Source organism: Coregonus lavaretus (genome assembly GCF_964263955.1).
Source record: "Coregonus lavaretus genome assembly, chromosome: 4".
In the NCBI taxonomy this organism is placed as follows: Eukaryota; Metazoa; Chordata; class Actinopteri; order Salmoniformes; family Salmonidae; genus Coregonus; species Coregonus lavaretus.
In genome coordinates this window covers 31,061,214-31,076,251 of record NC_139991.1, presented here as the reverse complement: position 1 = coordinate 31,076,251, position 15,038 = coordinate 31,061,214, and the positions used below count along the sequence as shown (strand labels likewise).

Here is a 15,038-nt window from a genome sequence, read left to right as displayed (position 1 = left end):
TTTTGTGTGTCAATTTAAAAACAAAAATAACGTTTGGAAATAAATAGCGACCTTGTGTGCACTGCCGGTAGTAACGGATACCGCGCTATGGTACAAGAACAGTATTGTAGCGACCCGCACAGACAGCTGTGTGTTATGTGTTAGGCTAGTAGATGGTTGTGTTGTACCTACCAGTACCCAGTGTTCGCGGGGTCCGACATGTCAATCAACCTGCTATCTGCCAATCACTGGAATGCCTGGAATGTTCTGATGCCGGGCATCCTGGCGGTTGGCGGAGTGGCGTGGAGGGGGGTTGGGCAGGGGGATGGGGCATTGGAAGTTAAGACCAGGTTTAGCCTTTGTTCTCTCTCTTTACGTCTGGGCTTCACAAGAGAAGGTCACTATTGGCTTGTGGGTTATCTTTCATTTATTTGGCGTGGGCTACGGCCAAACAGTAGCCTGTGTAAAGTTGGTTTAATAAACCGTCCATTCGTAAACTCAATCCTCTGTCTGGACAGTTTCTCTTTTATGATCTAGTCAGGTCATTACATTGGTGTCAGAAGTAAAAACGTTGATAAAAGTTAGCCAGCTAGCTAGCTGACTTCTGTGGCTAGCTACCGTAGGTGAGAACGGGGGTTGAAGATGCTTAGAGGGAATCCGAAAGTGAAGGTGGAGGTAGGGGACGATTATGGCCAAGGAGGTGCGTGTGCATGGACGTCGGGGGTTCTGGCTGAGGAGATCGCCAGGGCATCGGAGCCCAGAGGCCGCTTGAGGGAGGACGTTAGAGTGATGGCGGCTGAAGCGGGCATGAGTGCTTCGTCGACTGTGTTTCGCGCGGATTCTGGTGGGCGGACCGAAGGGGTGACGTCGACGCGGCGGGACGAGGAATCTGGGGCTCAGGATGTAAACAAACATGGCGGCGCCCAGTTCCCGGCTGCGTCCGTATCCGTTAAGACCCCGAAGTATTCCGGTAAGGCGGATTGGGAAGCTTTTCATGCTCAGTTTGAACTGTTAGCTCATTTTAGGGGGTGGTCGGATGAAGATAGGGCACTGCAGTTGGCTTTATGCCTCACGGATGAAGCTCTGGCCTGTTTGATATTGATTAGCCCCGAGGACAGACGTGATTATGGTGCTTTAGTGGGAGCACTGAGGAGGCGCTATGGACAGTGTGTACAGCCCGGGCTACTGCGCTCCGAACTGAGTAATAGACGCAGGCAGCCTGGAGAGCCTCTACGGGTGCTAGCTAATGACATTGAGAGCCTCTCTCGGCGGGCATATGCTCACATGCCCCCCTCCGTGCAGAGCGAGCTAGCACGGGACCAGTTCATACAGGCGCTCTCTCCTACGGAGCTGCGCATACAGACCCAGCTGGCTCATCCTGAGTCATTGCAGGTAGCCTTGGAGATGGCTTTGGAGAGGGAGCTGGTGTGGGCTGGAGCTTCAGCTGGGGCTTTGGTGGGGGTGCAGGGAGACAGACCCTCTGTGCGAGCTGGGGGGCAGAGCAGCCCGGAGCCGGAAAAGCCTGCATGGGTGGCTGAAATGACAGAACTCATTCGTGCTGTGTCGCTACAGGCGGCACGAAACACACGCCCTGGTCCCAGGGTCTGCTGGGGTTGTGGCCAGCCAGGCCATCTGCGCCGAGATTGCCCCATGTCCCCCAGAGCTCAGGGAAACGGCTCGGGGTCCGCATAGACCGGGTAGTGCGGACCCCTGGCTTTCTATCCCAACCACCATCTTCTTCAGGAGGAGCCCACCGGCACAGACGGGGAAGCAAGGCTCCACTTCCCCCAGAAGCAGACGAGGGCAAGCGGATGGAGCCTGTTGTTGTGGTGGGCCGGACCTGTGTTGGGGACTTTTGTCATGTCCCTGTCACTGTGGAGGGGGTGCCCTGCTCCGCCCTGGTGGACACTGGGTCCACAGTAACCCTGGTGAGGCCAGATATTGTGCCAGGTTGGTCTCAGTGTGAGCCTACAACTGTGCAGCTCCGCACAGTCACAGGTGAGCTGGCACCCATGAAAGGGAAGGGAATAATGACTCTGACAGTAGGGGGCAGGACTGTGCATCATCCTGTGTGGGTGGCGGCTGTGCAGGACCCTTGTATCCTGGGGTTGGACTTTCTTAGGAGCACAGGCTGCCAGTTAGACCTAAATAGGGGCACACTGAGCTTCCAGGGAGGGCCGGAGGTCACCATGGCCCCTAATGTCACATTCACTCAACCCAACAAACCCTTTACTCCAACAGTTAAAGCAGCAGAGACTCATGGCTGCCCCCCCTCCCCCACATCTGGGTGTGACTTTTCCCCAGCCCCCCTGTCACCTACGGCGTTGTGTTACATTCCCCCAGCTACCTCCACGACACAGCCCTCTGTGAGCCCGGGCCGCGCCCCCCCAGCCCAGCTACCCCAGATGGGAGGGGAGAGGACACTGTCTGCAGTGAGGGAGATATGGGGGAGGAACTGTGTTGGTCTTGACCCCGAGCAGCAGGAACGGTTGAGGCAGTTGCTGTTTGAATTCAGAGACAGCTTTGCGCTGAGTGAGGAAGAGGTGGGTCAGACTCATCTGGTGCAGCATGAGATCGACACAGGTGATGCTCGACCTATCAAGATGCGTCCCCGCCGTATCCCGCTGGCACGCCAGGAGGCGGCAGACAAGGCTGTGTTGGAGATGCAGCGGGCAGACTTCATTGAGCCCTCAGACAGCCCCTGGGCGGCGCCAGTCGTCATGGTTCCGAAGAAGGGGGGCAAGCTGAGGTTCTGTGCGGACTACAGGCGGCTGAATGAGGTAACCAGGAAGGACTCATACCCCATACCACGTATCGATGAGTCGCTGGACCTGGTTAGGGGGTCCTCCTGGTTCTCCTCACTAGACCTCCGCAGTGGCTACTGGCAGGTGCCCCTCTCCCCAGAGGCCAGAGCCAAAACTGCGTTCTCCACTAACAGAGGACACTGGCAGTTCAAGGTCCTGTGCTTTGGCCTGTGCAACGCTCCAGCTACTTTTGAGCGTTTGATGGACAGGGTGCTGGATGGCATCCCCCGACAGCAGTGTCTGGTATACCTCGATGACATCCTGGCCCATGGCAGCTCCTTCCAGTCAGCCCTGGGGGCGCTACGGTGTGTGCTGGAGAGGGTGGCTGCCGCAGGTCTGAAGCTCCACCCCGAGAAGTGCCACTTCATGAGGAGAGAGGTGTCCTTCTTGGGCCACCGAGTGGGGAAGGAGGGGATCAGCACCATGGAGGACAAGGTAGCGGCTGTCAGAGACTGGCCCACCCCCACCGACCAGCGTCAGCTAAAGAGCTTCCTGGGCCTGGCCTCGTACTACAGGAGGTTTGTACGGGGCTTCTCAAGCGTTGCTGCTCCACTGAACCGCCTGCTGCCGAAGGACAAGGCTTTCACTTGGACAGTGGAGTGTGAGGAGGCGTTCAACACCCTCAAACGTGCACTGATCGAGGCCCCCGTGCTCGCCCCCCCTGACCTCACATTGCCCTTTATCCTGGACACAGACGCGAGCAATGTGGGCATGGGTGGGGTGCTGGCCCAGGTGGGGCCAGAGGGGGAGAGAGCGGTGGCGTACTTCAGCAAAACATTTGACAAACATGAGCGCCGCTACTGTGTCACCCGGCGGGAGCTCTTGGCTGTTGTGGCTTCCGTCAAACACTTCAAGTACTACCTGGGTGGTCTGCCCTTTACTGTAAGGACTGACCACTCTGCTCTCCAGTGGCTCATGTCTTTCAGAGAGCCAGAGGGGCAGGTGGCACGCTGGTTGGAGGAGCTTCAGCCGTATGACTTCACGGTGGTGCACAGGGCAGGGGCACGCCACTCCAACGCCGACGCCATGTCCCGTCGGCCCTGTACTGCAGACGGCTGCCGCCACTGTGAACGGAGAGAGGGACGGGAGAGAGAGCTGTGTGCAGAGGAGGGGGTCTGTGCCACAGTGTGTCGGGCGAGCGGGCCTGTCTGCTGTGAGCTGCAGACTGTCGACGTGGCTGAATGGGGGCAGCAGCAGGGACGGGACACAGACCTACAGCCAGTGCTACAGTGGGTAGAGGCGCAGGTGAGGCCACCATGGGAAGAGGTGACAGCGCTCTCACTCGCGACCAAAGGGTTGTGGTCAAAGTTTGAGCGACTGCGGCTGGCTGATGGCGTGTTACAGCGGGGCATGGAAGGAGTCAGCTACGGGGGAGGAGAGGTGGCAGGTGGTGGTCCCAAAAGCATTGCGGGAGGCTGTGCTCCAGAGTACTCATGGGGGGGTGGGGACTGGACACTTTGGGGTCACAAAAACACTGCGCCGCCTCCGTCAGGGCTTTTACTGGGGGCAGCACAAGAGGGATGTGGAAGACTTTTGCCGCCGCTGTGACAACTGCACAGCGAGAAAGGGCCCCCCAGGCCGCTCTCATGCTCAGCTCCAACAGTTCCCAGTGGGGGCTCCCATGGAGAGGGTGGGAGTGGATGTAGTTGGGCCGTTCCCCACCACAGACAGTGGAAACCGCTGGGTGCTCACGGCCATGGACTATTTCACAAAATGGCCCGAGGCCTATGCTCTGCCTGACCAGGAGGCAGAGACCATCGTCGACGCCCTGACAGCGGGGATGTTCAGCAGGTTTGGAGCTGCAGAGTCCATCCACAGCGACCAAGGCAGAAACTTTGAGTCCCGTGTGTTCGCCATCATGTGTGAGAGGCTGGGTATGCACAAGACCCGCACTACTCCTCTCCATCCTCAAAGTGATGGCCTTGTGGAGCGCTTCAACAAAACGCTTGGACAGCAGCTGGCCATCGTCTCTTCCAAACACCAGCGTGACTGGGACAAGCACCTGCCTATGGTCCTCATGGCATGCCGCTCCGCTGTCCAAGACTCCACCTCCTGCACGCCTGCCCTCCTCATGCTGGGGAGAGAGATCCGTACCCCTGCGGAGATGGCGTTTGGTCGGCCCCTGGATAGCCCTCATGTTCCCCCGGGGCCGGAGTATGCCCGGAGACTCCAGGACCGCCTGGAGACAGCCCACACCTTCGCCAGAGAGCAGCTGCTGAATGCAGGTGTGAGGCAGAAGAGGAACTATGACGTGCACACCCGGGGAAGGCACTTTGTGGCTGGGGAGCTGGTCTGGGTCTACAGCCCGCTAAGGAAAAAAGGCAGATGCCCCAAGTTGGACAGTCACTGGGTGGGACCCTGCAGTATCCTGGAGAGGGTAGGGGAGGTTGTTTACCGGGTGCAGCTTCCTCCCAGGGGGAGAAAGGTGACACTGCACCGGGACAGGTTAGCCCCATATAGAGGGGCCTCTTCTCCCCAAACCCCAGGAACCCCCACAATTCCCCTCTCTGGCAATGACATTCTCCAAGCACCCACCCCCAGGTGCAGCAGACAAGGCTCCAGACAGCCCACTCCCCCTGTGTCACCGCGTGGTTCCCCAGAGCCACGGACTGTATTACCCGTTCCCGCTTCCTTGTCCCCCATGTCCTTGCCTTCATCCCCTGGTTCCCAGAGGGGCACTCTGCGGCCATCACAGCCACGCAGGCAAAGCAGACCTCCGGGTCGCTTCAGAGACTTTGTTTGTTCCCTCGGGGACGAGGGACTTTGTGGTGGGGGGGCTGTGTAGCGACCCGCACAGACAGCTGTGTGTTATGTGTTAGGCTAGTAGATGGTTGTGTTGTACCTACCAGTACCCAGTGTTCGCGGGGTCCGACATGTCAATCAACCTGCTATCTGCCAATCACGGGAATGCCTGGAATGTTCTGATGCCGGGCATCCTGGCGGTTGGCGGAGTGGCGTGGAGGGGGGTTGGGCAGGGGGATGGAGCATTGGAAGTTAAGACCAGGTTTAGCCTTTGTTCTCTCTCTTTACGTCTGGGCTTCACAAGAGAAGGTCACGATTGGCTTGTGGGTTATCTTTCATTTATTTGGCGTGGGCTACGGCCAAACAGTAGCCTGTGTAAAGTTGGTTTAATAAACCGTCCATTCGTAAACTCAATCCTCTGTCTGGACAGTTGCTCTTTTATGATCTAGTCAGGTCATTACAGTATGAAAATCTGGATATCGCCCAACCCTATTGTACTCTAGCGGTAGTTATTCCTTAACTTAATGCACTCGGTACTGCAGTGATATTATCAGAATGTGGAGCCGTGTCGGTCAGAAATGTCAGAAACGCATACAGTCCTATGACAGAGCGGGAGATAATTCCCTGCTGAAAAAGTCCCACCAGAGACCAGATGCTTTGAAAAGCTTTTAACTGCAGTTATCCTGAAACCGTTCAGTTCAGCCCTGCAGGTTTAAAACAGCACGTGTATGCTTTGCTTTCAACAGACTTAAGTCAATAGTACTGTAGGCTAATGCCCAGCCCAGCCAAGTTTATACAGTCATCGTCTGTTTCTGTTATTGACCTCTCTGCACAGTCTGTTTAACCACTTTGGGTTAGTCTGGTATTGTCCTGGGTGAATTTTGTTTCACTGTTGTGTACAATCGCTGTATTCTAATATACACACTACCATACCACTAACAATGAAGCAAAGTACTGATCATGTATTCTAAGTGCCTGAATATTGGAATGATGCCAGTGCTCAGTGGTAGGTAGCAGTACTGTAACATGGTCAGCCACAATCCTACATCTCATACATAGTCACTATGGGGCAGCTCCAAGCCTTTACACAGGGACTCTGTGACAGAATGCTATAACACTGCCATAGAGAGACTGTGGGAAACGGAAAGAGAGAGGACCAGGCACCACAGTGATAACTTGGTCCCAGATCTTTTTGTGTAAATGACCATAGGAGTTGGCAAGAAAGCACAAAGCACAAACAGATCTGGTACCAGGCTACCACAATGATAGCTAAAACCTCTGAGGGTAGCCCTGACTGTACTGTACTGTAGGTTTGTATTTGTATTTATTAAGGATCCCCATTGGCTGCTGACAAGGCAGAAGCTACTCTTCCTGGGGTCCAGCAACATTAAGGCAGTTATATACAATTTAACATTTTATATTACATTACATTTCATAACACTTTTCACAACGCATTGTGTATGCCCTCAGGCCACTACTCTACTACCACATATCTACAATACAAAATCAATTTGTACATGTGTGTAGAGTGTGTGTCTTATGTGTATGTGTAAGCGTGTGTCTGTGCATCACATCACAGCCCCCGCTGTTCCATAAGGTGTATTTGTATCTGTTTTTTAAATGTGATTCCACTGCTTGCATCTGTTACCTGATGTGGAATAGAGTTCCATGTAGCCAATGCTTTATGTAGTACTGTACGCCTCCCATACTCTGTTCTGGACTTGTGAAGAGACCTCTGGTGGCATGTCTTGTGGGGTATGCATGGGTGTCCGAGCTGTGTGCTAGTAGTAGTTTAAACAGACAGCTCGGTGCATTCAGCATGTCAATACTTCTTACAAAAGCAAGTAGTGATGAAGTCAATCTCTCCTCTACTTTAAGCCATGAGAGTAGTCCAGTTGCGTCAAAACTAGGGCCTGTAGGACCTGCCTTGTTGATAGTGTTGTTAAGAAGGCAGAGAAGCGCTTTATTATGGACAGACGTCTCCCTATCTTAGCTACTGTTGCATCAACATGTTTTGACCATGACAGTTTGCAATCCAGGGTTACTCTAAGCAGTTTAGTCTCCTCAACTTGCTCAATTTCCACATGATTCATTACAAGATTTAGTTGAGGTTTAGGGTTTAGTGAATGATTTGTCCCAAATACTATGCTTTTAGTTTTAGAAATATTTAGGACTAACTTATTTATTTCCACACATTCTGAAACTGACTGCAGCTCTTTGTTAAGTGTTGCAATGATTTCACTCACTGTAGTAGCTGACGTGTATAGTGTTGAGTCATCCGCATACATACACACAGGCTTTACTCAAGGCCAGTGACATGTCATTAGTAAAGATTGAAAAAAGTAAGGGGCCTAGACAGCTGCCCTAGGGAATTTCTGATTCTACCTGGATTATGTTGGAGAGGCTTCCATTAAAGAACACCCTCTGTGTTCTGTTAGACAGATAACTCTTTATCCACAATATAGAAGGGGGTGTAAAGCCATAACACAGAATTTTGTCAGCAGCAGACTATGATCGATAATGTCAAAAGCAGCACTGAAGTCTAACAAAACAGCTCCCACAATATTTTTATTATCAATTTCTCTCAGCCAATCATCAGTAATTTGTGTAAGTGCCATGCATGTTGAATGTCCTTCCCTATAAGCGTGCTGAAAGTCTGTTGTCAATTTGTTTACTGTAAAATAGCATTATACAGTTGAAGTCGGAAGTCTACATACACCTTAGCCAAATACATTTAAACTCAGTTTTTCACAATTCCTGACATTTAATCCTAGTAAAAATTCACTGTTTTACGTCAGTTAGGATCACCACTTTATTTTAAGAATGTGAAATGTCAGAATAATAGTAGAGAGAATAATTTATTTCAGCTTTTATTTCTTTCATCACATTCCCAGTGGGTCAGAAGTTTACATACACTCAATTAGTATTTGGTAGCATTGCCTTTAAATAGTTTAACTTGGGTCAAACATTTCAGGTAGCCTTCCACAAGCTTCCGACAATAAGTTGGGTGAATTTTGGCCCATTCCTCCTGACAGAGCTGGTGTAACTGAGTCAGGTTTGTAGGCCTCCTTGCTCGCACACGCTTTTTCAGTTCTGCCCACAAATGTTCTATAGGATTGAGGTCAGGGCTTTGTGATGGCCACTCCAATACCTTGACTTTGTTGTCCTTAAGCCATTTTGCCACAACTTTAGAAGTATGCTTGGGGTCATTGTCCATTTGAAAGACCCATTTGCGACCAAGCTTTAACTTCCTGACTAATGTCTTGAGATGTTGCTTCAATATATCCACATAATTTTCCTTCCTCATGATGCCATCTATTTTGTGAAGTGCTCCAGTCCCTCCTGCAGCAAAGCACCCCCACAGCATGATGCTGCCACCCCCGTGCTTCATGGTTGGGATGGTGTTCTTCGGCTTGTAAGCGACCCCCTTTTTCCTCCAAACATGACGATGGTCATTATGGCCAAACAGTTCTATTTTTGTTTCATCAGACCAGAGGACATTTCTCCAAAAAGTACGATCTTTGTCCCCATGTGCAGTTGCAAACCGTAGTCTGGCTTTTTTATGGCGGTTTTGGAGCAGTGGCTTCTTCCTTGCTGAGTGGCCTTTCAGGTTATGTCGATATAAGTATTGTTTTACTGTGGATATAGATACTTTTGTACCTGTTTCCTCCACCATCTTCACAAGGTCCTTTGCTGTTGTTCTGGGATTGATTTGCACTTTTCACACCAAAGGTTGTTCATCTCAAGGAGACCGAATGCGTCTCCTTCCTGAGCGGTATGCCGGCTGCGTGGTCCCATGGTGTTTATACTTGCGTACTATTGTTTGTACAGATGAACGTGGTACCTTCAGGCATTTGGAAATTGCTCCCAAGGATGAACCAGACAAAAGGAGGTCTACAATTTTTTTTCTGAAGTCTTGGCTGATTTCTTTGGATTTTCCCATGATGTCAAGCAAAGAGGCACTGAGTTTGAAGGGTAGGCCTTGAAATACATCCACAGGTACACATCCAATTGACTCAAATGATGTCAATTAGCCTATCAGAAGCTTCTGAAGCCATGACATCATTTTCTGGAATTTTCCAAGCTGTTTAAAGGCACAGTCAACTTAGTGTATGTAAACTTCTGACCCACTGGAATTGTGATACAGTGAATTATAAGTGAAATAATCTGTCTGTAAATAATTGTTGGAAAAATGACTTGTGTCATGCACAAAGTAGATGTCCTAACCGACTTGCCAAAACTATAGTTTGTTAACAAGAAATTTGCGGAGTGGTTGAAAAACAAGTTTTAATGACTCCAACCTAAGTGTATGTAAACTTCCGACTTCAACTGTATCTGGTGAAACACAATTTTTTCCAAAAGTGTACTAAGGGTTGGTAACAGGCTGATTGGTCGGCTATATGAGCCAGTAAAGGGGGCTTTACTATTCTTGGGTAGTGGAATGACTTTTGCTTCCCTCCAGGTCTGAGGGCACACACTGTATTATAGGCTTAGATTGAAGATATGGCAAATAGGAGTGGCAATATCTTCCGCTATTATCCATCCAAGTTGTCAGACCCAGGTGGCTTATCATTGTTGATAGACAACAACCAAAAAATTCACCTGTTCCACACTCACTTTTCGGAAATCAAAATTACAATGCTTGTCTTTCATAATTTGGTCAGTTATACTTGGATGTGGTGTCGGCATTTGTTGCTGGTATGTCATGCCTAAGTTTGCTAATTTTGCAGATTAAAAAAATAATTAAAGTAGTTGGCAATATCAGTGGGTTTTGTGATGAATGAGCCATCTCATTCAATGAATAATGGAGCTGAGTTTGCCTTTCTGCCCAAAATTTCATTTGAGGTGCTCCAAAGCTTTTTACTATAATTCTTTATATCATTTATCTTTGTTTCATAGTATAGTTTCTTCTTTTTTTAAATTCAGTTATGTCACATTATTTCTCAATTTGCAGTACGTTTGCCAATCGGTCATGCAGCCAGACTTATTTGCCATTCCTTTTGCCTCATTCCTCTAAACCATACACATTTTCAATTCCTCATCAATCCACAGGGATTTAACCGTTTGTACAGTCATTTTCTTAATGGGTGCAACTTATTAGTAACTGGAATAAGCAATTTCATAAATGTGTCAAGTGCAGCGTCTGGTTGCTCCCCATTACACACCACAGACCAGCAAATAATCTTTACATCATCAACATAGGAATCACCACAACTTATTGTATGACCTCTTATACACTATATTAGGCCGAGCCTTTGGAACTTTGGTTTACCTAGATATGGCTACTATATTGTGTTCCCTATATTCCATGGATTTGGATACAGCTTTAAAGCAGGCCTTTATTGACCCTTCTCTCTATGGGTTCCTCCTGCTGTAAATGTCACCAGTGACCCTGTATCAAGGGTTATTCCATGCCCTTGTTGACCCCTCTCTCTCTGTGTGTCTGTCTGTTCAAATAAAATAAAATAAAATGTTATTTGCCACATGCGCCGAATACAACAGGTGAAATGCTTACTTACAAGCCCTTAACCAACAATGCAGTTTTTAAGAAAAAAAAAAAGTGTTAAGTAAAAGATAGATAAATAAAAAATAGCAAATAATTAAAGAGCAGCAGTAAAATAAAATAACAGAATGGAGGATATATACAGGGGGTACCGGTACAGAGTCAATGTGCGGGGGCACCGGTTAGTCGAGTAATATTGAGGTAATATGTACATGCGGGAGTTAAAGTGACTATGCGTAAATAATAAACAGAGTAGCAGCAGTGTAAAAGAGGGGGTTGGGGTGGGTGGGCAATGCAAATAGTCTGGGTAGCCATGATTAGCTGTTCAGGAGTCTTATGTCTTGGGGGTAGAAGCTGTTAAGAAGCCTTTTGGACCTAGACTTGGCGCTCCGGTACCGCTTGCCGTGCGGTAGCAGAGAGAACAGTCTATGACTAGGGTGGCTGGAGTCTTTGACCATTTTTAGGGCCTTCCTCTGACACCGCCTGGTATAGAGGTCCTGGATGGCAGGAAGCTTGGCCCCAGTGATGTACTGGGCCATACGCACTACCCTCTGTAGTGCCTTGCGGTCGGAGGCCGAGCAGTTGCCATACCAGGCGGTGATGCAACCAGTCAGGATGCTCTCGATGGTGCAGCTGTAGAACTTTTTGAGGACCCATGCCAAATCTTTACAGTCTCCTGACGGGGAATAGGCTTTGTCGTGCCCTCTTCACGACTGTCTTGGTGTGTTTGGACCATGATAGTTTGTTGGTGATGTGGACACCAAGGAACTTGAAGCTCTCAACCTGTACCACTACAGCCCGATCGATGAGAATGGGGGCGTGCTCAGTCCTCTTTTTGTTCCTGTAGTCCACAATCATCTCCTTTGTCTTGATCACGTTGAGGGAGAGGTTGTTATCCTGGCACCACACGGCCAGGTCTCTGACCTCCTCCCTATAGGGTTTCTGGGATAATGGTGTTGATGACTCCTGAGTGGCGCAGTGGTCTAAGGCACTGCATCGCAGTGCTAACTGTGCCACTAGAGATCCTGGTTCGAATCCAGGCTCTGTCGCAGCCGGCCGCGACCGGGAGACTCATGGGCGGCGCACAATTGGCCCAGCGTCGTCTAGGGTAGGGGAGGGAATGGCCGGCAGGGATGTAGCTCAGTTTATAGAGCATGGCGTTTGCAACGCCAGGGTTGTGGGTTCGATTCCCACGGGGGGCCAGTATAAAAAAAATATGTAATCACTAACTGTAAGTCGCTCTGGATAAGAGCGTCTGCTAAATGACAAAAAAAAAAAAAAAAAAAAAAATGTGTGCCATGACCAGCCTTTCAAAGCACTTCATGGCTACAGACGTGAGTGCTATGTGTCGGTAGTCATTTAGGCAGGTTATCTTAGTGTTCTTGGGCACAGGGACTATGGTGGACTGCTTGAAACATGTTGGTATTACAGACTCAGTCAGGGACATGTTGAAAATGTCAGTGAAGACACTTGCCAGTTGGTCAGCGCATGCTCTGAGTACACGTCCTGGTAATCTGTCTGGCCCTGCGGCCTTGTGAATGTTGACCTGCTTAAAAGTCTTACTCACATCGGCTACGTAGAGCGTGATCACATAGTCATCCAGAACAGCTGATGCTCTCATGCATGCTTCAGTGTTGCTTGCCTCGAAGCGAGCATGGAAGTGATTTAGCTCATCTGGTAGGCTTGTGTCACTGGGCAGATCGCGGCTGTGCTTCCCTTTGTAGTCTGTAATAGTTTTCAAGCTCTGCCACATCCGACGAGCGTCAGAGCCGGTGTAGTACGATTCAATCTTAGTCCTGTATTGACTCTTTGCCTGTTTGATGGTTCGTCAGAGGGCATAGCGGGATTTCTTATAAGCGTCTGGGTTAGAAAGCGGCAGCTCTACCCTTTAGCTCAGTGCGGATGTTGCCTGTAATCCATGGCTTCTGGTTGGGGTATGTACATACGGTCACTGTGGGGATGACGTCATCGATGCAGTTATTGATGAAGCCAGTGACTGATGTGGTGTACTCCTCAATGCTATCGGAAGAATCCCGGAACATATTCCAATCTGTGCTAGCAAAACAGTCCTGTAGTTTAGCATCTGCGTCATCTGACCACTTCCTTATTAACTGAGTCACTGGTGCTTCCTGCTTTAGTTTTTGCTTATAGGCAGGAATCAGGATTTGCCAAATGGAGGGCGAGGGAGAGTAAAGGTGATCTAGAGTTTTATTTATTTTAATTTTTTTCTGGTTGCACATTTAACATGCTGGTAGAAATTAGGTAGAACGGATGTAAGTTTCCCTGCATTAAAGTCCCCGGCCACTAGGAGCGCTGCCTCTAGATGAGCGTTTTCCTGTTTACTTATGGCCTTATACAGCTCATTAAGTGCAATCTTAGTGCCAGCATCAAGTTTTTGGTGGTAAATAGACAGCTACGAAAAATATATATGAAAACTCTCTTGGTAAATAGTGTGGTCTACAGCTTATCATGAGATACTCTACCTCAGGCGAGCAAAACCTCGATACTTCCTTAGTATTAGTTCCTCCTCCTTCAGGGTGTGCGTCGTCTGGAACTGGGGGAGCTCTACTTTGACGTGAGCCTGCTGCTGTGGTGTGGTGCACTGGTCTACCTAACAGCTAACGGTATCTGCTCTGCCTACGTCCCCATGCTCATGGTGGCATTCCCTCTGGTCACCAAGCTGCTCCTTGCCAGGAAGTTCAAACTCCGAGGTAAAGAGACTTGAGTGGTCAAAACATTGTACATTGTACCACACTGTACCTGGTTCTGTGTTACATATTTATAACTTTTATTTGAATTTGTCTCCCATGAGGAAGTTCCTTTTCATTAAAAATAAATTATTACTGGTTAGTGTTGGATACTAGGGTTGGGCGATATTTGGGGAAACGTCTTCTACGATATGCTACTCCAAATATCGCGATATCCAATATAATTGTTTTGCACCGTTAATGACTAAATCATTTTAAAAAACGTATTTACAATATTATAGTCACATTCTCATTAAATAATCTTTGTGTAACAAAACAATAAGGCTTAGTTAATTCATTTAGACTTAATTTTCAACATATCGATACAGCCTAACTGATAAAACAACACAGTTTTTATTTGTAAAGTTCAAATGGAATATAGTCTTTCTTGCACATCATATCATGATATTGGCCCAACCCTACTGGATACTGTTAAATGCTCCCATTGTTATTATTAAGGGTGATGTTTAATCAGAAGGTCTTTGTCAGTTCATTTTCACAGCTCAGCAACAATACTGATACATTGATGTGTCTCGCCAGGATTGTTTTTTTAAATTGAATGGCAGGAATTGTTATTATTCTGGCTCTTAATATGTCCCTCCTGTCCTGCTTTGGTCCAGGTGCATCTGTGAATGACTCTGTGCTCTACCAGCTGGGTTAGGGTTAGTTAATGTAAATGTATCTCTCCTGTGTATATCTCCAGGTGTGTCGGTGAAGTACTATGTGCTCTACCAGCTGGGTCTGGCTCTGCCATATGTCCACTTCATGTTCCTGATCTGGGTGGTGTTTGAGATCTTCACGCCCATCCTGGGGCGCAGCGGCACAGCGATCCACCCTGACGTGGTCCTGGCCACCCTCGTTACCCTCACCATACTCTTCCTCTCCTCCTTCTTTGTCAGTACAGTTACTGTACCTCTTTAGCATAAGATAAAACAACTAAACTGTCCTGTTTCAAGTGTATCTTAGTGCTCCTAAATGGGATGACAGGTAAACCACTGTGCTTTTAAGCCTCTCTTTCTCGCTCTGTTCTCTTCTCTCTTCTCTTCTCTCCCCCAGCTCCACTTTATCTACCTGGCCAGGTCTACTAAGTGGCTGTTGTCAGGTCTGGGAACAGTGTTTACTGTGTTTCTGTTACTTGTATCCTGTGGTCTGTTCTTCCCCTACACAGCAGACCCCTCCGGCCCACGCCCCAAACGGGTCTTCATCCAGGTGAGACCATCTGAGGCACTTTCTGCTTACACAAACACACCTGACAGATTTTTA

General features: G+C 48.9%; 1 protein-coding gene across 1 annotated transcript in view; it reads left to right on the top strand.

Moving 5' to 3' along the window:
• The window catches only part of LOC311128497 (endoplasmic reticulum metallopeptidase 1-like), a 76,088-nt gene that overhangs the window by 53,286 nt on the left and 7,764 nt on the right, over window positions 1-15,038 (top strand). Inside the window, exons 10-12 of the mRNA XM_084160671.1 lie at window positions 13,565-13,739; window positions 14,479-14,669; window positions 14,832-14,984. Of these exons, the coding sequence (XP_084016797.1) occupies window positions 13,565-13,739; window positions 14,479-14,669; window positions 14,832-14,984 (519 nt within the window). The remainder of the gene's footprint in view (window positions 1-13,564; window positions 13,740-14,478; window positions 14,670-14,831; window positions 14,985-15,038) is intronic.